The 24,324-nt window shown below is 40.2% G+C and overlaps 2 protein-coding genes and 1 long non-coding RNA gene across 4 annotated transcripts; 1 reads left to right on the forward strand and 2 right to left on the reverse strand.

Moving 5' to 3' along the window:
• Positions 1–1,428: 1,428 nt before the first annotated feature.
• LOC138926358 (uncharacterized) lies at positions 1,429–1,963 on the reverse strand. Its single transcript, XR_011442846.1, has 2 exons — positions 1,885–1,963; positions 1,429–1,824 (listed from the first exon to the last, which is right to left on the reverse strand). It is a non-coding gene; the product is annotated as an uncharacterized lncRNA (long non-coding RNA).
• A 1,238-nt stretch (positions 1,964–3,201) lies between these two features.
• On the reverse strand, positions 3,202–3,972 carry LOC122322231 (uncharacterized). Its single transcript, XM_043213867.1, has one exon. The coding sequence runs from the start codon at positions 3,970–3,972 to the stop codon at positions 3,202–3,204; it is 771 nt and encodes a 256-aa protein (XP_043069802.1).
• An 82-nt stretch (positions 3,973–4,054) lies between these two features.
• Positions 4,055–24,164, forward strand: bma (SCY1-like protein bma). 2 transcript variants are annotated; one of them, XM_017253493.3, is made up of 19 exons: positions 4,055–4,237; positions 4,351–4,476; positions 4,591–4,689; positions 6,426–6,584; positions 6,649–6,769; positions 6,852–6,947; positions 7,122–7,267; positions 7,761–7,891; positions 10,785–10,899; positions 11,350–11,495; positions 12,346–12,499; positions 12,841–13,017; positions 13,074–13,146; positions 13,574–13,710; positions 13,788–14,001; positions 15,487–15,740; positions 16,569–16,628; positions 19,419–19,598; positions 22,587–24,164. In XM_017253493.3, the coding sequence occupies exons 1-19, from the start codon at positions 4,055–4,057 to the stop codon at positions 22,611–22,613; spliced, it is 2,598 nt and encodes an 865-aa protein (XP_017108982.2). In that variant the 3' UTR covers positions 22,614–24,164. The 2 variants fall into 2 exon arrangements, with proteins under 2 accessions (XP_017108982.2, XP_017108983.2); XM_017253494.3 differs by lacking the exon at positions 16,569–16,628 and having other exon boundaries at positions 19,449–19,598.
• The last annotated feature ends 160 nt before the right edge of the window (positions 24,165–24,324 follow it).

The following is a 24,324-nucleotide window of genomic DNA, read 5'->3' on the forward strand; positions in this document are numbered from 1 at the left end:
CGATGTTATTTTTGTTTCAAATTTATTAAAAATTTATTCTTTATTTTCCAGTTTAAATTTTTGTTATAAATCTGCCACTAATGGTCTAAGCTTTAAGGAGAAATTCTCTATTTCAGGACACTTTATGTTCTCACTGTGTTTGTCAGTGTGCGTGAGTGGCTTTTGTCCTCTCGCCTGGCGAACAATAAATGAGGCAAAAGCAAACAAAAGATGGGCCACAGTTGCCTTAACTGACAGTGCTTGTGTGTGTTTGTGTTTGTGTGTATGGCCAAAGGACCATCATGTCTGTTTTTTTCTAATTGAGACATCTGTGTGCGTGTGTCTGCCATCGTTTATCGTTTGTTTTGGCCACTGTGCGTGCTCCTGTTACTCTGACTATGTGTATGTGTCTGTGTGTTTGTCTTCAATCAGCGCTTCACTTGGCAACATGTTTTTGTTTTTCCTTTATATTCCTTTTCCTCTTTTCGTTGTACGCTTTGTGCCCATCTTCATCTGACTTTCGGCTAAAAATATTTAACTCAGATTGTTAAACAAAAATCCACCCACTCAAGCTGGCTCATTCCCAATGCCTCTATGTGTCTGAAATTGTCAAATATAACACCGAACAAAGGCAACAAGCGCCGGCAAAATCCCTCTACGGTGGCCAAAAATAATTCACGGACTCTTAGCCATTCCGGACACGGTGAAAAAAATATAGGATTTGTGATCAGTCCTTAAATTAACTTGGCTTCCCGAGGTTAAAGTTTTTAAAGAGTTTATAGATATGTTTCCTTTATTTTAAATTATCAATTTATTTATTTTTTCTATAAACCATATTTTTTGGAATTATTTAATAATTTTATCTCCGTGTTAGACTTTTGTTTGCGTTTCGCTTTTATCATTTAATTTTGGCTGCTTCAGTTTGCGTTCGTGCCCATGTCGAAATCAATAAAGCCCGGAGAGTCCACGTGTCCGGGCCACGAGCTGGTCGCATTAACGACTCTTCACTCCCAGTTCCACGAAAAACCAACTTTTCTCAGAGCCACCAGCACCACCTCATACTGCATTTATAAAATTCAAATCAAAATTAACAACAAAAGCTTGCTCCAAATGACATTTATTAGAGCCCAATGGCTGATCAATGGATTTAGATATCGTGGCCATTTTATTCCCCATTAAATATTCCATATTATCCAAAGCAAGGCTGAAAAAAAAATTATAAATAATGAGCTCGAAATATTACATTACTGGCTTAAAAAAACCTTCCGTCACATATTTAATGACTATTTCATGAAATTGGAATAAATTAAATTAATTTTATTCATGGTGATATATTGATTTGATTTATTATACTTCGGGTAAGGTTTTAATTAAATTGATTTTGTTTTGATTTAATGCATGACGGAATTTTGTAAGCCATAATTAAATGGCAAAAATAAACACAGCCCATTTGCCTTGAGGCGAATCTATTTGGATAATTTAAATTTCATTTTCATATTTGTTTGGGTATCAATTACGTTTGGTAATTGACTTGTACATAACTGATTGTGGAAATGAAAATAAAACTTGGAATAAATTTCATGGGCTTACAAATAGAATTCCCATGAAAGGCAACCGGCCCTGCTTAAACGTCTTAAATATTTAAGCTTGTTTGCCCCCAATTGCAAAATGCTGACCTAGAAAGCCACGTCTCCGTCAATCGCCAATCCGCCTTGCGCCTTGCGCCGTTCGTCTTTCGCCTTCCGCCGGAGTATCTGTCAGCCATCCTCATCAGTCCGTGTCCGGTGTCGCCAGTCCGTCCTCTGGTCCTGGCTCGTCCTGTTTGTTGGCGCGCCGCTATAGATACTTTTAAGCACACAATACAGCCGACTGGCTTCCCGGCTCCCTCATATTTTATTTACTTACCATCAGCACAATTTATTTAACGAAAAAATTTCACGCTACGTTTTGCAAAGGGCCGGTAAATGTTTTTCGCTAAATAGTTTTACGGTTTTCTTGAAATTTATATACCTTCTCTGGGTATGCTGCCTATACTGGCTATTCTCCTTCTCTCAAAAATAAAACAAGAAACAGGAAAAATAAATAAGATGTCTCAAGTCGATTTGTTGGCTTCCCTCCGGCTTTCCGACAAATGCTTTGAGAGCATCCTGCCAAAATGTTTACTTGCATTGAATAATTCAGTCCGCAAAGAATGTGCTCCGAATGGAGCAGACAGGTCCTCGAGGGGAAAGTCGAAAAAGTCTGGCACACAGTGAATGCAGTAAGTCAGCTGCCGCCGCCACGTGCGACAGACACTTTTGACACATGTTTTCCAACTCAAATTGCATTATTTTTCCATTTGGCCAATTTGTTCTACAAATGTACTACAAATGGCGAAAAAAAAATACATAAATTAATGAATAAAAACTCGCAGCTAGCGCTTCAGCAATTTTCAGCAATTAATAAAGAGATTATGAGTTAAGCGCATTTTCATAAATTTATAAAAAGTTGCCGCCAACAGATCGGGAAAAACAATCACAGCCGTATGCGAATTCGTCCGGGGACAAACTCATTTAACTTTTTTAATTGTGAAGCCAAAAGAATGCTGGAAATGGAATTTTAACAGATGGCTTTTGTGTCCACCGAAACGGATATTCTCTATATTATTATACGGATATTCTATTATTATTTTTGGTAAAATTTAAAGAAGCTTTGTGGAGGTCAACAATAAATTTAAATAAATATTTTATGACCAACCACTCGCATTTTCATTTGTTTTCAATGCAAAATAAATCTGTTTTTAGTTGCATAATTCAGATATTTGTATAGGAAGCACTTTCAATTCATAAACTTTAGTCTACAATTAGCTGTTATAAATAAACTGTCTCCTTGTTAACTTATCACGACGTACGGCGTTTTGAAAAGGATCCGGTGGAAAATTAAAACTTCTCTTTGCTTCAAGCTTAATGAGTGTATAAATTGAGCACAAAAGCCAAGCCGAGCAGTAAGCGCATTAATTGCCATTTCAGTCGCCTGGCCAACGGGGCGTATGAGCAATGTGAAGTGGCCGCAATTAAAGTTAAATTTGCGTTTATTTCTGCTCCTTCTTGCAGGAGGCTAAGAGGACTTGAAAGGAGCGTTTAGCACATACACACAGCTACTCCAAGAAGACCCCAGAGGCAGTAAGAAAGTAGAAGAAGGACGAAGGACACAGGACATTCCACAAGCTACTACTACTCCTGGTTATTCGACTTCAAAGACGGCAACAACGGCGGCCAGAATTTTCTCTCGTTTGGATAGTGTCGAGGAGGTGCAACGCGGTCGCAGTGGCAGCGCTGTCGGAATAACGCCGGCTGGCGGTCCAGGGGCGGCAGCAGCCGGAGCAGGTTCGGTTGGGGGCGTGGCAGGCGTAGGAACGGTGGCAGCGGCAGCGGTGGCAGCAGGTTCTCCGGCCAGAAGTGGCCAGCAGCAGTTTGTCGGCATCGGTGGAGGCGGGGGTGGAGTGGGCGGTGTCGGGGTGGCTGCTGCGGGCGTGTCAGGTCTGGGATCAGGAGCAGGAGCCGGCTTGGGCATTGGACCGGGCTCGATACGACAGCGCAGTGCCAGCACAGTGCTTGACATTAATTTGCCGCAACGCAAGATATCTGTAGGTGGCGGTGTCGGTGGTGGTCCCTCATCCCCCGTGTTCCTCCAGCAGCGCAGCAATTCCACGGCAATAAATGGCTTCGGCACCGACGCCCCCATAATCCCCTCCAGGCACGAGGGTTTTAATGGCCAGGTGGGCCAATTGGGCAGTAGTAGTGGCTCCAGTGTCGTCGCCCCTGGCGTGGGATTAACAGCCAGCCATAAGAGCGTCCGCGGACGTCTATCCATCGGAGGTGCAGCTGCACCACTCATCGCATCATCAGCCTCCCCATCGACCGGTTCAGCAGGTGCACTCTCCGGCAATCCCACTAGCAACACCCTTGGGGATCCAGCTAGTGCTGGTGGAAGTGCCGGATCAGCGCCCACCATCGGAGGCACACCGCCCGTCCAGGCGCCGGGCCCAAAGCGTCAGGGCAGCTTCTCGAATGTCTTCTCAAAGCTAATCGATGGTATGCCCGCCGGCACAATGTTTGCCAAATTCAAGAGCACCAACGTGGCCGCCTCCACTTCGATGCAGAACGTGGCCGATGGCAATCCCATTACGCAGTACTTCGAAATCGGCAAGCCGGTGGCCTGTGCCGGCCCAGAGTTGATCTGGCGCATCCACGACGCCTACCGCAAGAGTGACAACAAGGTAAGTGCTTGAGGGATTCGGGATATCCTTCAATTGGATACTAGAATGTGAACCCCTTTCTGGGCAGATCCTGAAGGTTTTACCTTGAATAATAATGTTTCCATTTAATTCAGGAATGTTCCGTCTTCATATTCGAGAAGAAAGTTGCCGAGAAACTGCACAAGCCGCGACGCAAGGAAACCATAACTGAGTTGCTCAAAAGTTCAGTAAAGACCTTGGAACGCTTTCGACATCCCAGGGTGAGTGTATATCCCACCCAAAAGAACCCTCCCCCAGTCTTTAATTACTTTTCCCCCAAAAAGACCAATCGCCTTTCACTTTCGGCTTTTTTTTTTGTTTGTTTGAACCCGCAGATACTACAAATCTATCACACGGTGGAGGAGAATGCAGACACTCTGGCCTTTGCCTCCGAGCCCATCTTTGCCAGCCTCTCGAATGTGCTGGCCTTCCACGTGAGTTTTGTTCACCGTTTCTGGTCTATTTTGGCCATTTCCAATGGTAGTTTGAGTTTCTGACAGCGACATGGACATGCAATTTGTGTTGTCGCCTGTTTTGGCTTTCAGGATCACATTGAGTTAGGCCTGTGGTACTTTGTTTCTTGATATGTCACTGGAAAGAATTAAAAATTTTGTGGATTTTATAAATCTTTTTTAAATAATACCCAAAGAAAATGCTGAAAGTGCAATACGTATACGTAATATTAATATCTGAGATGTACATATGATTTCTCATTCTTTAAAGACTCCAAAATTAGGAGAAAAGATTGTTATTCGTAGTGCACTTTCACAGACCCTCCCAGGCTCATCTTTCACTTTAGTTTTGTGGGGCAGGTATTGCGGAACAATATTTAGATTGTTGCCCATGTTGTTGCTGATGCTTTGATGTTTCCTGCTGCTCCTGTTGCTGCTGCAACTCCTGCTGTTGCTGTTGATGCGGCATTTCGTTCTGCCACTGTTGTGTTTTGGCAAAGTTTCTGCAGCCAAGCCAAGTGCATAGTTTGGCTTTCAGCACAATAGTTGCTAGCTGGGAGGGCGTCGAGTGGGCGTGCCAGGGTATGCATGACAGAAACACAAACGCTAGCTCTCGCACACAACTAAATCGAATTAACCGGAGCGTGTCTGTGTGTGGGTGCTGGCTTATGGTATGTGTTGGTGGGTGTGTGTGTGTGTGGCAGGAGCTGGAGCTGGAGCTGGTGGGTTTGTGTATGTGGGAAAGTTTACGCTGCCAGGATTGAGTCAATAAAGAGCTCTGGTTGCTCCGCACGGCTCAGAAATTGATACACGTACAGTGCGTGTCACAACGCATAGGTGGCTTTAGTTTTGGCAAATCCCAGAAAGCACTAGCTTTGGGATTAGGTTAGTAGTTTTACTAGAATTAAGTATCAAATTAGAAGAAATCACCTATAAGTAGATATATAAAAGCAGCTAAGATTAAACCTAAAGGAGATATTAAATTTAAGCTAATTTGTCGAGTTCATTAGTATCTTATGGTCTTCTTTAAGAACTATGCTTCTCGTACCACACTGTAACCCGGTTCTCTTGAAAAAGAAGCCAAAACAATAACAGCAGAACCCCAAAGTCGAAACAGCAACTACCATATTCCTGCCAAAAACAAAACAATCTAAAATAACTAAACAAAGACCTAGAGAACCCTTTCGAACTGAACCCTTTGAATAGTTTTTAGTTTCAAGAAAAGTCGATTTGAGTTAAATTACATTGAAAATTGCAAAAAAGGTAAAAATCAAACTCTCACATGTACGTTTACATACTGAAAACTCGTATACCTGAAAACAAATTGCTTTACAAAACAAACGAAAAATTGGTAAAAGGGAAAGCCATGCTGGAAAAAAAAAAAACAAAGAGAAACACGAGAGATTTTGGAATGGCTTATCATCAAATGCATTGCCCTGAATGGGAATTTTAAAGCCATGAGCCATGCTATTGCCATCTAAGCCATTCAAGGGTAGAACAAAAATTTAAGACCACCCCGGCCAGCTCAGCCAGGGATTAGACCCTAACTCTTTATTGCCAGGTCGTATATCTTGGCTATTTACACAGAAAAAAATTTGGTTTTAGCTTGAAAGATTACCTTTCTTACTAAGAGCAAAGGAGTAAATATTTTTAGGAAAAAGGAATTAATAAAATCATATAAAAGCCAATTAAATAACTAATTGTTTTTCGATGTGTAGGAGTCGAAGACCTACGAGAACCCCAATGTGCCACCGACAGCGGGAGGAACGGCAAGCGCCGGCCAGGCCCAGGCGGCGGCCAACACTTTGCCCCAGCGACCTGCTCACGCCAAGGAATACAATTTCTTGGACATGGAGCTGAAGTACGGCTTTCTGCAGGTGAGTGGCAGTTGGCAGACAGGACGAGACAGGACCTGACCGCTTTGCCAACATTATCTTCCAGCTGACCGAGGCCCTGGCGTATCTGCACTATTCCGGTCACGTAATTCATCGCAATGTGTGTCCATCTTCTATACTAATAACCAAACGCGGCATCTGGAAGCTAGCCGGCATGGAGTATGTGGGTGAGTTCTTCGGTTTTCCGAAACCAAAATTGAAATGAATTGGCCAGGGCAGGCAATTTGTATTCATATTTCGGATTCACAGAACGAATGAACGAGAACGATTTGAATAGCTCCATACCATGTCCACCGTGGAGCAACAGGGTATCCAAGATGGCACAACCGAATCTGGATTTTATGGGTAAGTAATGATGGGTTCTTCTTTCTGGAGCTTTCCTAAAATATATTTATCCTCTTGGATAGTATTTCCGGAGAATTTCTTACCAATTATAAAGTTAATTGTTCCCAAACTGTTACCAAAAACCAACTTAATATTGTTACAAACTTTCGACTTGGTTCTTCCATTATTCACCAGCACCTGAAACTCAGTCAACGTCCAAATGCAGCCTGCTGAGCGATATGTTCTCCCTGGGAATGGTGATTTGTGCGGTTTTCAACAACGGCAGGCCGCTGATTCAGGCCGGCAACTCCACCTCCAACTATGCCAAGCAGATGGAATCGGTGGGTAAACAGTCTTCAGTTTTCAGTTCCACTTTCTGAATTGCCGGGCATCGAGCTGGGGGCGACAAGTGCCAATTGGACGGATGAAAAGTTTTGCAAGCCGGGACCGGAGCCGGAGCCGGATCCGGAGCAGAAGCCCCGAGAGTTCCTTCGCTTGGCTGGGCTTGTTTGCGAGCTGTAATTAGATTCGCAGCTTTGTCAAATGCAAATGTAATCAAAAAGTCCACTTGAAACTCTAATTATTTTGCCACTTGTGCGGACAGGTGACGGAGCTGAATCAACAGCAGCATCAGCAGCAGCCAAAGCAGAAGCATCCCGCAGGCGCTTGTCATTAAAACTTTTCGTCCTTCGTCCTCACTCCTCAGTCCAGACTTCAGAGTCCAGAGTCCGTGAAGTCCCCAAGTGGTTTCTAATGTTGTGGCAAAGTTTATTTCGGTTATACCCATCTCGTTTCATATTTCCCTCCACCTCCACCGCCATCTCTGGAAAACAGTTGGATGATCTGGTCCACAAGCTGATGCCAAGGCTGCCGATAGCCCTGCAGGAGGCCACTTCGCGCATGGCCAGTCGAGATGCAACCGCCAGACCCACCGCCCAGCTCCTACAGCTCATCAAGTACTTCATGTGAGTGGCCAAATTAATTAACTTCCTAGCCAAGACGCAAAGCAACAGGAAGCACAAGAACTCAACAGCCAACTACCAACTATAACAGTGGCAATTTGCGCAGTTTCATTGAAAGTTTTTGTTTTTTGTTCGAGTTTTAAATGAAATTGACACCTGTTAAGGACACGCACACACCAATCCACAAAACACCAATCCCCTCATAGCCGGAAGCACTTTTTATCCTCTTTCTCTACACGCAATCTCTAAGCCAATTTGTACCTGTAGCTGAAATTCAATTGAAGGATATACATCCATCTACGTTTTTTTGCTGTGCTCCGTGCCAGGAACCGACACACGCACACTTTAATTACGTCTGTTTGCCAAATGAAAGCGGTAATCAGACCTGAAAGACATACACAATGCAAAGTGAATGGAGAGCATCCGGAAGGAAGGATGTCGGAAGGGAAGTTTCTAGACACTCGAAACAAATATTACTAGAATATTAAAAGACAGGATTTCTTCATATTCGACTAAGATATCGAGGATTACCATTTATTTTCTTATCCTTTAGTTTAAAATAAATATTAAAACCCTTCTCAGTTAAGATCAGTGTTCAGTTAATATCACAAAGGTTTAAAAGAACTACGCTTGGGTGAGAATAACATTAATATAGGCAATAGTGTCTCAAGCAGAAAAGTTTTAAATACATTTTAAAATCGTTATTTTACCCTTGTTATTTTTTAAAAATTATTTTTTTAAAAACATAATTTTTCTTGTTTAAAAATCCCATTTTATTTTAAGTGTTCCAATCCGCTGCCTTTTCTGCTGATTGTACTGTGGACGCTGTTGAGCCCGAGTGGCATTGCAAGGGCCGCCACCACGGCCTGGCTGCCTGACTCTGGGATTTATGGCGACAGCAGCTGTTTGCCTCCTGCCACCCGGAGGGAAGTGAATGAGGAAAAAAGTATAGGGCTGTGGCAACATCCAACAGGCATCAGGCTGCACAGGCAACGTGCCGCGTTTAGACAAACAAAACCAAAGACGTCGTTGGCTTTGGCGGCTTCTATACGGAATGGGGCTGTCGGAAGGATGAAGTCCATGAAGCACAGCCCATAGTGCTACGATTCTATCTAGGGAATACCGCAGACTGTCTCAAGAATATATATGTACCGTAGGTGGATTGAATGTAAAATACCACAAAACGTTGCCAATTGTGTGGTAATGTTTCCACGGGGTGCTTTGTGAATTGGAATTGCCTTTTCATAAAAGCAATTTCATAGAGTAATCGAGTGCAGGTCAAGCCACTTTGGGTTTATATATAAATAACTATAGAATGGGATTTATTTTTAATATATGAGAATTAGGTATATCATTTTCTAAAAAAAAGGATTAAATAAAAATGGTCATATGAGGAGCTTTCATGTTAAAAACTAGATATAAATAGTAGGAGGTTTTCATGATGAGATTGTCCTAATTACAAGTTTTAAGAAATATTTGTTTTATATGTAATTAACCTTTAACTTAGCTTTAAATCGGAAACAAACAAATATACCTCTGCATACCATTAACACATCAAAATGCGCTGACAGCGCCAGCAACAAGCAATGAGAAAGCAACAGCACGTTGCCCCACCCATGCCACACTCACAACACCACTCCCCAAAAAGCGCCCACGGCAATCCAGCATCCCTCTCCAGTACCTTTATTCACCCCCAGTCAGTTAGTCAGCCAGGAAGGCAGGCAACCAGCCAGCCAGTCAGCCAGGCATCCAGGCAGCCAGCCATCCAGCCAGGTTGATGGCAGCACTTTGAAGTTAATTTAAATGTTGTCAACATTTTCCGCGTTTTAGCAGCGTATGCAAATGGCTCGAGTGTCTTGGCAATCAGTGGCAGCTAACTTTTATCTCTTTCTCTCGAGAGCTACCCCTCTCTATAGCTATAATCTCCGGAAGCTACGGAGAGGGTAGATTTGAAATATGATTTTTCTCGCTTGGCCGAAGTCTGAATAGGCTGGACACTGCGTATACGTAATGTAATTTAGTTTCATTGTTCAACTAAGCGAAAAAAGAAAATTTTAAGCGCCACAGTGACTAACTCTCATTTATTTCCCATTTGTGGCAATTTCACAGTATACTGTATCCGGTCTGTTCAGTGCCAGATAAAATAAAACCGAATTGGGGGGAGCCCGGGGCCCTGCTCGAATGCGGGTCGAAAGTAAACACTTTTTGGCAATTAAATTTCAACAATTTGATTTACATAACAATAAAAAGTATTTACGATTCCATTTACAATGTAGCCGCCCCTCCCAGCGGATCTCCCCGGTTCTGCGGGGACTTAATATTTTAATTTCAGCGGCGCTGAGATAAATATTGGACTTTAGCTAATTTTTGCGGGTCTTTTTTATACCCTTGCAAAGGGTATTATAATTTTAGTAAAAAGTGTGCAACACAGTGAAGGATATATATTTATAATAAGGGTATAATATTTATGGCCTACTGGTCTATATAAGCATAATAATATTAATAGTAGTATTGATATTGATATTTTATATTGTTTAATTATTTTGATAATGAAGCTCCGATGGGTAACTTTATCCGATATTTGCAGTATCTATCCCATCCAATATTAATTTATTTATTTCGCCAATAAATAAATGTATTGTTTATGTTATACAATAATACATGTTTTATATTACATATATTACCTGCAGGGGTATATCAACTTCGACACTGACCGAAGTTAGCCTTCCTTTCCTGTTTTGGTTCGGTTGCATACAAAGCTTTTCGCTTAATTGATGCCATTTATGCGACTAATTCAACTATAAGCCCTTAAGCACTTTAAGCGATTAAAAGGTTTTCTGGTTAATAAACTGTAATTCATGTTAATATTCGTTTTATTTTATTTGATTGTTAACAGCGATCCGGCTATAAGTGCTCTCAAATTCCTGGACGTGGTCAACATGAAGGACACGCAGCAAAAGTCCCAGTTCTACAAAACCACCTTGATAGAGGCCATGCCGTTGATACCACGTGTAAGTGACACCCAGAGCTTCTTTCCGGGGATTTTTTTCTTCACCGGAACCGGATGCAACCGGTTCCTCAAATTCTTTTTTTTCGGGGACTTTCAGTCGTTTTTTCGGTTGAACAACCCCCCAGCGCATTAATCATTTACGGCGCCAAGTTGTGCGCTTTATGGCCAAACAATTTGTGAATTACGAGCCGTTTTATGACAGTTGCAAAAATGTTGCTGCTCCCGCCAACGAGTGTCCTTTGTTTTCTCATCAGCCATCAGCAACAGGCCACCGACAGCCGGCAATTGGCAACTGGCGACTGTCAGCAGGAAAACGGAAGGACTCGTCAGCAAAGTCTTTGTGGGCCCTATTGTCTGATGCCGTTAATGACGGCTTAGCATTGGCAATTGAAATGACATAGACTGGTTAATGACCTCGCAACTCTTCCTCTCTCCCATGTTTTCTTTGCAGAAACTCTGGTGGCAGAACATCTGGCCCATGCTCAAGTCGGAGATCAACAACAACGAGGTCCTGGCAGCGGTCCTGCAACCGGTAATGCTCTTTGTCCAGGAAGCCACTCACACCGAATACGACAACCTGATGTCGGCCACCATGAAGTGAGTAAAACCAAGAAAAAATCTCTTAAAAATGGAAATGGAAACCTGAAATGTAACTCTTGAATGAGCTTAAAAAGGAGCTGAAAAAATGTGGTTTTAATTAGCAACCATTAGTCATTAAGATCTTAATGAAAAAGGCAAAAACTAGCTTGGATTAGTCAAGAAAGAGTATATGGAACTTAGTTTTTTAATTAAAGATTATCTTTGTAAATTCTTGTCCATGTTCGGCTAAAAGTATTACCTCAATCCTGTCGTTGTTGAGAAGGCTAAGCTTTTGGCTTTCAGTTTTGGTCTGGACGATAGGAACTTTCTGTTTGAACAATTGAAAAACTTTCGCGACACTTTTTTTGTTATTCAATTTTCATGACGTTTTATTGCGACGCCCAGTGCGGCAGGCGACAGTTCATATTGTAATTTATAGAGCTCAACTGGCAAAGTTTCCCAGGCCGGGCTACGGGCCAGACCACGAGCCAATGGGCTGGGGCGTGGCTGGGCCTGGAAGTGTGGCAAAGTGGCGGGGAGTGCTTACCTTTTGTGTGGGAGCCGTGCATAAATTAGTAAAACACACAAAGCCCGCATCGCATCCTTGGGAGCGAGCTTGGTTCGCGTTCACTACTTTGCCGAAAGTTGCTGACAAACTTTGTGGCCACTTGTAAGACGCTTATTGACACCAAGAACAAACAAAAAAACGATGGAATCGGATAGAATTAAATGAAATAAAGTTGGCACACGCTTACGCCAAGGAATAATGCGTTTATTTTTAGTAATTTTTCATGGCTATATGGACTAGATGGCCTGAGAAAAGTCGGTGAAAACTTTACCATAATCAAATCTCTTCCATCTCACTTAGAGTCGTCTACAATACACCGAAATCCATTCAGGCCAGCGTTACGATACTCGAGAATTTGCATTTGATTATCGAAAAGACGAAGCCGGAGGATGTCACCACAGACATAATGCCCATGTTGTTCTGCTCCTTCGACGGTTCCACGATACAAGTGCAGGTGAGTGCCTTTCTCCCATTCGGTTATGCAAATGAACTTAGACATCCCCCTCCCTCGAACTCTCGACTTCGAGCCAAGTCAGACTGACTGGCAGACAAACAGACAGAGACATTCGCAGAAATGGAAATGGGTTGACTGAGTTGATTGTGTAATTACGGCAGCAATTTCTTAATTAACTGCGACTCAGACTGAAAGTATAAAAGTGCCTCGGCAGCTGAATTTGCATTTTAATTCCGCCATTTTATCTGTTTGGAAAAGGGGCAAAAAGAAAAAACCATTATACTTATGAAATCCATAAATTTTAAAGGAAATTTTTATATGAACCGAACAATTTTTATTAGAGCGCTGCTGTGGTGGCAGTGGCCAATGTATTCGATAGCATCGATGAGCTCTCCATTCGCCGGATGGTCCTGCCAAAAGTTAAATTGGTTTTCGAGAAAAACATAACCGATCCGAAGATTGTCCAGAATGTGCTAATGTGCATCGAACGGGTTATGGACCGCATGGAACGAGGACAGGTGAGATTTCCCCTTAATATCCGAGATAGGATTAATTTATATACATTTCCACTTAGGTCATGGACGAGGTCCTGCCGCTCCTGGCAAATGTCCGCATCCCCGATCCCGATATCATCATGCGTACTGTGCGTAAGTTGAGCCAGACAATGCCTTCTAGCCATTTTAAACTATTTCAGCCACTGCAGTGGACATTGTTTGTATACTCGATTATGGTAAACTGATTAATGGACATGAACACACAATTTCATGGCAAAACAATAGAGAATTTAAATTTATGTTATTACTTGAAAAGCATGAAGATTATTCTAGCTTTTTGGTTTGTCGTTTAATCAAGCAAGGTGCTTATTTAATAAACTTTAATTATTAAACGAAAATAAACTTTGGGAAAGGCACTTTAAATTCATTAAATTAAGTTTGTTTTTCTTTGATACATTCTCGTATGAGATGGCCCTTAAAAGTAACCCAAAAGTTAGCTTTTAACAAAGCTCCACCCAAAAACAAGAAACTTTTATGAACCTGGCCGTATAATACGTTTTCTGTTAATTAAATTTCACAGGCATCTATCATAAACTGTTCGTGGACAAAACCTATGGCCTCACCGTAGAAACGATGGCCACCAATGTCCTGCCCCTGCTCATTCCCCACACCGTCAATCCGGCACTCAATTTCGAACAATATTGCTACCTGCTGGAGGTGAGTGTGTGCCAGCAGCTTTTTGCAACTTGTGGCAGCCACAACTCTCTGCCGTCTGGTATATTGTGTTTTTGCAGGTGCTGCAACAGATGCTGGAGGCCATCGATCGGCAGCAGAGGAACAAATTGAAGCTGGACAACCTGTCGATGGCCTCGCCGGAAAGGCACCGCACCCTGCGCCACCAGTTCTCCACCGACAACATGAACGCACCGCCCTTCAATATTCCCAATTTGCGAATCGATCAGCGAAAGACGTCCAGTGCCGAGGATATGGCCCGCAAAAATTCAGGCGGTAAGTTAGAGTACCTCTAATAATTGCATTTAAAAGCCAGTGGCTCTAAAAACCTAATTTAAGGCACTAAAAGGTCTATTATTTGAAGACACTCTCCTTCCCCAATAAGCTCTTTTGTATTTGCATTTATTACCTTATTACCTGCCGGACTCCCTTCTGGATTTGAAGCACCAATTTCTGTAGTCCCCTCTGGGCATTGTATAATTGGAAATTTCGTTGTGATTTCAATTTGGTATTCATCGAACGTGACAGGAGTCTGTTTGTCCTGCCCACAAATCATTTAGCTCTTGCTCCTTGGACACGAGCCGTTGCGACCGGCCATGTAATTGTATTATCAGGGCTATGATAATTTTATAATTACGAACACGAATTTCAAAAGCACCGCCCCGAGCCGGGTATTATCTGCCATGGTCACAGCCGCATGCCCGGCCAGTGTGCGATGCAGTGTGCCTAATGAACTTTCCTCCCTAATGATGATTTATTATGATGGCCCTAATCGCCGCCAGACACGGCAAAGCCCGGACCAGCACCGCTCCTTTTAAGCCCAATCAACAGGGCCATGGTGACAATTTGCCACAGACCGGGTCAAAAGCAGAACCACCTTGACATGACCGACCCAAATAACCCAACACCTGCTACCTTTTGTTGCAAGTTAAAAGTCACTAACAAAAAGGTTTACAGGCTCATAAAAAACATATCTCATGAAACATTTCGGAATAACATTTTAATTCAAAAACCTACCCGGCGTATGCGTAATGTAATTACATATTAATCATACGACCTGTATGTTGGATGCTGTGTGGGGTAAATAACTTATAAACTCCACTGTAACTAAATTTCTTTATATATGTTTTCACTCAAAACTTGGTCCTTTATGAAGTGCAATAAAATTTCAATAACTTGTTCGCCTTGACTCGCCTCGCTTTAACCTTGCCGGTTGCTCCTATTCATTCAAGTTAATAACTTTCGGCATAAATTGCCCCTGAATGGAGATCTGGGGAATGGGATTGGGGAAATCGGAACGAGTCATGTGCAGCAGCCGCAACCGCAAAATGTGCGAATGGCCTTGGCAGTGACAAAAACCCTGGCGTGAGAAAGCCTGACTGGCTGGTGAGGTGCAGGGGGATTTTCAGCATTTGGTTTTTGGTTTTCAGGTCTGTCGGTTTTTGGTACTGACTGCGGTCACCGGTTCTCGAAAAAAGCTCCATATATAGCTTTGAATTTGTGGCTACAACCGCGACCATTATTAGACTTAATTAGCTTGGTGGCAGCCGTCTGCAGGAATGTAGGCGTAATGGTATTAGGTGATGAATGACATTGTAAAACAGTGAGAAAAATAGGGATATACTTTATTTTATCTATTAGACTTTATAAATTGTTTAATATTTGATTAGGTCTTAAGATTGGTAATGTTATTTATAATAGAAATGATAAATGAATACTTTAATAATGTTTGTATAAATATTTCTCTCTGTTTATATCTAGGATCTGGCATGCTGGGTGGCTGGTGGTTCGGTTGCTCGCCCTCATCGCCGGACAGCAATTTCCTGCGAGTTGGCAACGTGTTCCCCAACCGCCGACTGTCGGACAACACGCTGATGACGCCCAAGATCCGCATTGCGCCCTCGTGCGCTTCCTCGCCGGGCGGAACTCCGGGCAGCGGGCTGCCGACCCGGCGGCACTCGAGCATCGGGCCACAGGAACGGCGGGGCTCCACCATCAATTTGTCACCGCCAACTGTAAGTTGTTTTGTGTCTGGCCCGGCACAGGGTTTCCAGTTTCAGCTTCAGTTTCGATTTCAATTTTCAACTTTTATGTTTTTTTTTGTTTTTTAGTTTCGCATCGGTTCTTTATTTGTTGGCTTTTATTTTGTGGCCACCATTGTTTGTTGTGGTTTCCCGATGTCGTTCATACAGTATCCTTTTCGCTTTATTTTGCCGCGTTGTGCCACTCAGCGAAAGGCCCTCGACGGCCACAAAAGGCTTAACCTTTATTTGATTTTTATTGAAATATCATTTGAGCCATGTCGCTTTTTTTGTTGCCTTGGTTCCTTGGTTTGGCTTTTCCAGCAGCTCATGTGCCATGTCAACCCGCCGAACTACTATTATTATTAATACTATTACTATACTACTACTAATACCATATAGCCATCCATATAGCCATCTAGCTATAGCTATACTGCCTAGCGTAGCAATTAGCGTGTTACTACAACCTACAGTTTACAGTTCTCAAGCGAACATTGCCAACATTGCCAATTACGTACAAAACCAAACAAGAAACATTACTTTCTGGGTTAAGTTTTTCGCTTTCCTGAGTTCTTTGCTTTCAGATCTGATCAGTTATGAATGCGATTATGTATATGTATTATCTCATTTCCCACCTAATTCCCAACGCAGCGAAGTCTACATAATACCAAAGCTCTAACACACGCTCTCTTATATCTTATCTCCCCCCGATCTAATCGATCACTGACATATTCCGACACTTGACAAAAAATATAAATCGAAACTACGTTCTCATCATCGGGGTATTATTCTCCTCCGAATATATATTTTACGATATAATAGTATGGTGCCCGCGGTAGCTCTGGATCGAGTCTATCGGTGCCATCCACTTCGGTCTATGTTGTAAGTCTAAAAAACAAAGCAATCTTCAGTCATGTGAATGCAGATCAACAGAAAAACTTACAGATACTTCGGTCAAGTCGAAGATATTATACTCCTGAAGGCCAAATAAAAGTTTGTATTATAAATCATAAATTATCGTTGGTTTCTCTTTGAAATAAAGATTTTTATAAGTCTGTTTACAAGTATGATGATACATTCTATCATCAACCTTAAAAAAAAAAATAAAATTAGTAACTTTTCTACTTCAAGAAAGTAATATTTTTTTATAGAAATAATTTTAAAGCATCTTCAGGAGTATAAAAACAAAACCTCTAAACACTGTCAGGCCTGTGTTCTTACCAATCCGTATGAAGTTCTTGTGCGAGTTGTCGGCAGCACTTTAAGCCAGCATCGAAATGGACTTTGTCATGTCAAGTTGTTAACTGTCGTTTTATTGTTATCGTTGTCGTCTCCAAAAGCACTTCAAAGCTAAAAACTTTCTCTGTCTTCCTCAAACCAAAAAATAAATACAATAAGATAAAATATAATAAAACACTTATACTCAAACTCACAGCTCGAACAACATACAAACAACGTATTCAGTATGCAACGGTTCTTGTTCTCGTCGATGATTTCAATGCTAAATGTCAAACGGATGTCTGGCAATGCGTTTCCGTTTCCGTTTCTATTGCTCGCTCGCTCGCACTCGCCTCTCGCTGGCCTTTTTCAACGTGTATCTCGTATTTTGCGACTGCAATTGCAACTGCGTTTGGACTTGAATTTGAATATGAATATGAATTTGACTTGCTGCCTAAATCTCTCGTTCTCGTACTCGTATTCGTTCTTGTGCTGTTATTTTTAATGGAAAAAATGTTGCAAGAGTACATTTTTTATTTAAATGATTTTCTTTTTAATTTTGGTTTATTTTTTGTGCATTTGCTGCGCTGCGCTGAAGTATCTGTATTTGTATATGTATCTATTTGCTCTGAACTTTTGATTTTGAGTGGTTCCTATATTGATTTTATCGAGTCCTGTTCTTCAACTACTATGTCTGCCTGTACTTCCGTTCTCTGTCTCTCTTTCTTAAGGGGGAACCTCTGCCAAAAACAGAAGCTTATGCTAATATCCAGTATAATGTACATAATGCAGTCGATGTTCTTACCTTCTCTTCCATTTGTGTTGCTCCTACTGCTTTCTTTACCTATCCTAAGTATCTAATTTTCCGTTCCAAGTGTACATACTAGGTCCTTCCAGTGAAAAGTATCAAAGTAATGAAGTTGCGCCATGTAAATTTGATGAATGGGAGGAATTTTCAGCGAAATAATTGAATTGACGGAGGAAAAATCAATCAAAATGCGGCTAATTTAGTATCGAAAAAATCATAGCATACATTTTGGGGCTTCGTGACTTTAACAGGAAAATACATACACTTCCAGCAAAGATGATAGAAGTACTTATTTATTCATGCTGGGTGGTGAATATATATGCTATAATTTTTAGGAGGGAGGAAATCATATCAAGATACAGTAAATGCACGAAATTAAACCATTTTATGGGTCTCTAAGACGTAACCAATGGAACACGAACTACAACAATTTATGTTCGTTTTACTATACTCTGCCTATACTATATAAACCTTCCTACTTATTCATTAAATGTCCTGATCGTGCTCAGTGTTAATTTGATTTCTTTTCCATTTGAATCTGTTCCTGTTGCGTTCGTATACCAGAAAACCAATGGACCACCCACTCACCCACACCAGACATAAACACGATATATATATCTATATATTTGACATTGACATTCGTACATATATGTATTTGTTTGGCTAACAATAACAAAATAAATGGAAGCCAGATTTTTGTGCATTTTTGCTGGTGTTGTTAAAGTTTTGAACAGGGTTTTTTTGGAAAAAAAAATATAACACACATCCACATATGCGTTTGAAACAGTGTTTATTTCATGTATGTACTTTCCGTTCTCCATTTCATGTACGAACAAAAAAATAATTGAAACTAAAAATCGATTATACGTATAAAAATAAAAAAAACAAAAATTCGCAGCTTGCACGGAGCATGATCGTGAGTACACGTTTCATAATTTCGATTTTTCCGATTTTCGATATATAATTTTCTCTGACTTTTCTCTCTTCCAAAAGCTATTTAACTCTTGACTCACTTTTTCCCGCCTCTCAACCATTTGAGTCTAGACACGTGCACACACACACACACACACCAACAGGCACACGCAGTCACCAACACACCCACGCAGTATGCTGATATTAAATTTTATGTTAATGTAATTTGATTTTATTTGAAGCCAATACCCCGCCCCGCCACCAGCCTCTGTTCTCTGTCCAAATTTCATTCTGGAATATACATATGCATTAATACTCATATATATTCAGAAGCATTTGTACATATGTCCATTCTTTTAAAATCCATTCAGTTGAGCATTCTGTGTTTTTCCTTAATTTGTTTTTTGTATTAATCGATCCGACATATCTCTGGCTCTTCTCGGATTTTTTTTCCCAGTTAATTGACTGATTGTTTGATTGATTGAGTTTGAGGTTGAGTTCGGTTTGATTGTTTGTTTGTTGGTTGGTTCGATTGTTTGTTGCACAATCAGCTATATGTATACCTTAACATTGGAATATAATAACTGGGCTCACCCACTCACAGCCGCCACACATACCCACCAGCAACCTGTACATAGCACAAAATTAAATATATATATATATTTGTCCTGATCTGATCGCATCCACCAATTCGAAAGCCCACCGAATCATGACTAACGACTAATCTTCCAAAGAAATCTCCTTTATTGTACTCCCAAAAACAGGGTGGCTCCATGCCGAACACCTCGAGCAGCGTCCCCTTCCTGCTGTCATCCAGCATGCAGTCGATCAGGTCGCGCCGCCAGTCCACGGTGCTGTCGTCGGGACCGCTGGGATCCGGATCGGGTATTTTGCAGCAACTGGGATCCGGCATGGTAAGACAATTAACTTCCGTATCCGGCACGGTTAGCCCGGTGCCGTTATTACGGGTAAATGGCACACGCAACAGCAACAGCAACGTCCGAAAGTGTCCGTCACTCAATATTACATTCAGTCAATAATACGATCTGAACGAAATCGGCGGGGCTCCGGCCAACGCCGATTCCAGCAGATACTCGTACCGATTGGCCCAATCCAGCAGCTACAATTCCGGCTACCAATCCGGCTACAATTACCAACCCGGCTATAATTACTACCAATCCGGCTATAATCCGAATACGAGCCTCTCGAATCAGAGCCTCAACAATATGCGGAAACTGCGAAGCATGAACCTCAATCTCAATCCGCCGAGGTTCTGAGACCGATCACAAAACGACTAAAATCGAAAATCGAATCAAATCGAATTGAATCGAAATGAATTTAATTGAAAACTTTGACAAATCAAAAAATGAAATGAATTAAAGAACATGTTGTATATGAAAGAGGGGCAGAGGGTAAAATGAAGCAAAATAATTCAAAAATCGATGTTGAGAACAATCAATGAATGAATATCCAAACGAGTATATTTGAATGTACCCATGTGAGACCTACTTTAGATTAGATTACTACATTTACTTACTTACTGTTGATGCTGAAAGTAATGCAAATTACCAATTATCAAACTAATATTTATATTATGCATACTACTAATGTAATCTTAGAACGAATACTACTAAACTGTTGTTTTTGGAGAATTTATTCAAGTCCTAATTATATTATATACACATATATATATATATATTTGTATGTACCATAAGTGTTAATGTTGAAACATATCTAAAATCGTAACAAAGTCCCCATTGGATACTGTTAATTACTCATTATCCTTTCAAATTGATTATCCTAGTTGTTGCCACACTCTCCTCACGGCCGCGACTCTTTCCGAATTGGAAAATCGAATTGAATTAAAAGTGGGTTTCCCCGGAAACTGCATGTGTGTGTGTGCATTAGGCACTGCTGTGTGCGGAACGTGATGTTAGCCTTATTTGAATCCTTTATCCATATCGTCCTGGTAATCGTACACAGTCATTGTTAATGACGGCCCGTGTTATTATTGTTAAATTGTCAATACATCTACCAGTTAGTTTAGCTTAAGCACCACTGCACCATGAATTTATTGGATTAATGTTGGATTAATGAACACGATTCCCGGCCACATTCGTACAAGTTAGTTAGTTAAAATCGGGCCTAGGCATTACGGTAGGAAGTTACCACTTAGAAGCGTATTATAAGTTAACACATTAAGTTCCTGTACATTGCGGTATTCAAGGTATTTAAATTGAAGTTATGTTTTTGATTTTTTGGTAGTTATTCGATATTCTTTGCATGGTTCAAGCTTGCTTTTTGAATTGTTCACTCTTTTGGGATTTTAAATTCAAAAACTCATTCGATATTTCCCCTTTTGTCCGAGTATACATTCATTCATGTTTCTTCTTTGATATTTTCCCCTTTCCAACTATAAAAATTTAAATCTTTAATCAAAGGTCAGGATCTTTACTCAAGTGTAGGTTTCATACCGACTAATAGGTGAAACTGTTTCCTAGCATAAAGTTTAAGAAAAGTTTAAAAAAATCAATAAGAAAACTCGTTACATTGCATGTGAATCTTATGCCTGCGACTTTCAGCTACATTTTCGGTTGCTGCTGTAACATATTTATGGTGTTACTAAATGTATCTAAACGTTTTCCATGGCATTGTGAATGTGTCTGTACTATTTGACTTGCCATTTTACTTTCTGCCCATCTGAACTGCACTATAAATATATATATTTGGAAATACAACTCGAAAGAAAAAATGAAAAATAACAATAACAGGATTAAAACTGCTAAGAATCAAGCTAAGCTGCTCGCTGATCAAGGATATATTTGTACCATAAACATAGATGTGTAATCTTGATTGATTGACTGACACTGAAGGCTCCAGAAGGCTGCTACCTGCTATCTTGCAAATCTGTATCTTAAATCTGAACTATATATGAATCTGTCTAGGCCAACTTGTCAGATGTTTATATGTATTTGTACTCGTATTTTTACTCTACTACGATTAAGTAATTGCGAATTTATTGTAATTGTTAAATGTACACTTGGCTTTTGCACAATAAGTGTTGCTTAACCCTTTAAACTTTAAAACCTTTCCCCCCGCTTTTGCATTTGAAATTATTATTTGCTTTTGCTGTAAGTTGTACTTATTATTATACTTCGAAATGTGCCTTAAGAGTTCAAAGGTTCTCGCATTCAAAGTGCGTAGTTTTGGGCGACAATTCTACATAAAAAATGAATATATTTATAAACTCGAACTTGCTGAGATCGTAAAGAGTATACTATCTAGACAAGCTTAAACGTAAGTCGCCGGAGTGAAATGGTGTCCCCAACTTATCCGACTCCCAACTATACCCACACTCATCCACAAATGTACCTTAGTAGTAGTTTTGTAGTCGCTCACATCCGGCGGAAGTGCCAAGACAAGACACAAATGTACATTTAGCCGTAAGTTAACCCTAGTTAGATGTCGTAGTTTGATTCCCAGAAACAGGATATCCCTCCGAGAACCGTGTGGATGCATGACTACCGAACCCCCTCCGATAATCCAAAGTCAATGTCTGTACTACTTTTTGCTCATCTAACCTTAATATCCATAATAATGATATATTGTATGTGCCAATTCCGCTCACTCCTTGACTCTCCAATTATTTGGTGTTTTCCCGTAATTGTTATTCCCGTAATATACGTAAAACCCGTAATACTCGTTAACGAACGGAGTCCCAGATACTCCGCCCGCCATTAAGTAGCTGCAGCAGTTTCCCAATCTTTTTGTAACAGTAGCTAGATACCTACTTCGTACATATATAAAATATATTAAAAATATAGATCTATGTATTTTGAGTATCGTTTGAAATAGAACAACCAGATTGATGGCCTAATTATCTTGCAACAACTCTATTACAGTATCAACTATTCTCCGGACGTAACTAAAGATACAAAAACGCAAAACAAGCTAAATACATTCAAAAGAATCCAATTACTTTCAATGAAATTTCGGTCCATTTATGAAACACCAGTAATCAACCTATATTAGCATTATAAAAGAATATTTTAAAAAATTGTAAACGTATACCAAAGGAAGAAAATTAAATAAGTATTTCAATCGAAACCTCTAAATGTTGTTAGCCAATCCAAATCGATGTGACCAAAACAACATTATAATCACAAAAAGAAAACAATATATATATCAAAAAAATCCACAATTTTAATGTAATTTTCAAGAGAAAGGTGTTAAACACGTAAAAACACACACAAGTCACAAGAGCCATTTAATATTAAAACAAAACACTGCTAAATGCAATCAATTCATAGAAAACCCAAAATTTATTATAAATATTTATTATAAAGTTCTTATTTATTATTTTTTTATTGTAAAACATTCACAAAACCATATCATATCTGAGAATATTTATAAAGAGATTACATTTCATACTCATAGTTAGGCATATATTTTTTTTACAGCAACATAAGTCATAACCTAGAGGAGCACAAAATATATCAGATACTATTATATCGAGTACCTACAGCGTACCTAGCATCAAGAAAATCAAACTTATCCCAGAGCTTTACAGCAGACGCAATCAAAATGAGAAGGGGACAATTATTTTTAGCAAAGATCACCCATATTTATATCTACATGTTCCAATCATAATCCCATTGAATATATATTTATATACAAGTAAACCCAAAACTACTACTAAGGTGAATTACACGTATCCAAAACCACACCACGAAATAGAACCCGAAAAAGTGGGTATCCTGAGATTGATTTGTTGATCGAATTGATGGCGACCTTGGATCAATTTTAGAAAAAAACCCCCATGATATTCCATGAAGGCAATCTTAATCTCAACATTATAGTCAATTGCATAGTCAAGAAGATATGTGTGGTAAATGGTAAACTCTTAAAACTTTATAGTCTATTCAGTACATAAACGGGAATTAAAACGGATATCGTTGTTGTGTGGTATGTTTAGCGGATTAGACGTGAATACATAAAACTAAAAAGAATATGATTTTATATATGTATATGTATACAAGCAAAATAAAGCGAAAGCAACCAACTCGAACTCTATTTAGAACACGCTAATACCTACTTTATATACACGTATGTATTAATCAATGTATGCTCTATGAAGAACACGAACGGGAACGGGACAATCAAAATTCTACCGACACGCATTACAAAAATTACGCCATACACTTGCTGTTTACGTTGTTGTCGTTGTGTTTGTTAACTCAATCTCGGTTAATGTCAGCTATATTGATCTTGAAATCCAGCATATCCTTGCCATGCACCTGAATTCGCTTTGCATTTTGTTGAGTCCGAGTTTTGGTTGTTGATTTTGGGTTTACGTTTTTTGGGATCTAGACAAGGCATATCGTTATGGTTTACTAGCATTTAATCGGATTTATACATAATTAGATTAACTTAATTTTAATTAATGTTTACGTGGTGACACAACTAAGCAAACAAAAAACAAAACACAAAAAAAAAAAACTAAAAAGGGGAAAACCAAAAGCTCAAACTGGACTGAACATTTAAGAATTATATTATGTACATTATTGAATTGCATTTGATTGTGTGAAGATCGTTTTAATGAGATAAAACCCAACGACGGATAATTTAAAAAGGGTATTA

Source organism: Drosophila bipectinata, chromosome 3L, assembly GCF_030179905.1.
Source record: "Drosophila bipectinata strain 14024-0381.07 chromosome 3L, DbipHiC1v2, whole genome shotgun sequence".
Taxonomy (NCBI): domain Eukaryota; kingdom Metazoa; phylum Arthropoda; class Insecta; order Diptera; family Drosophilidae; genus Drosophila; species Drosophila bipectinata.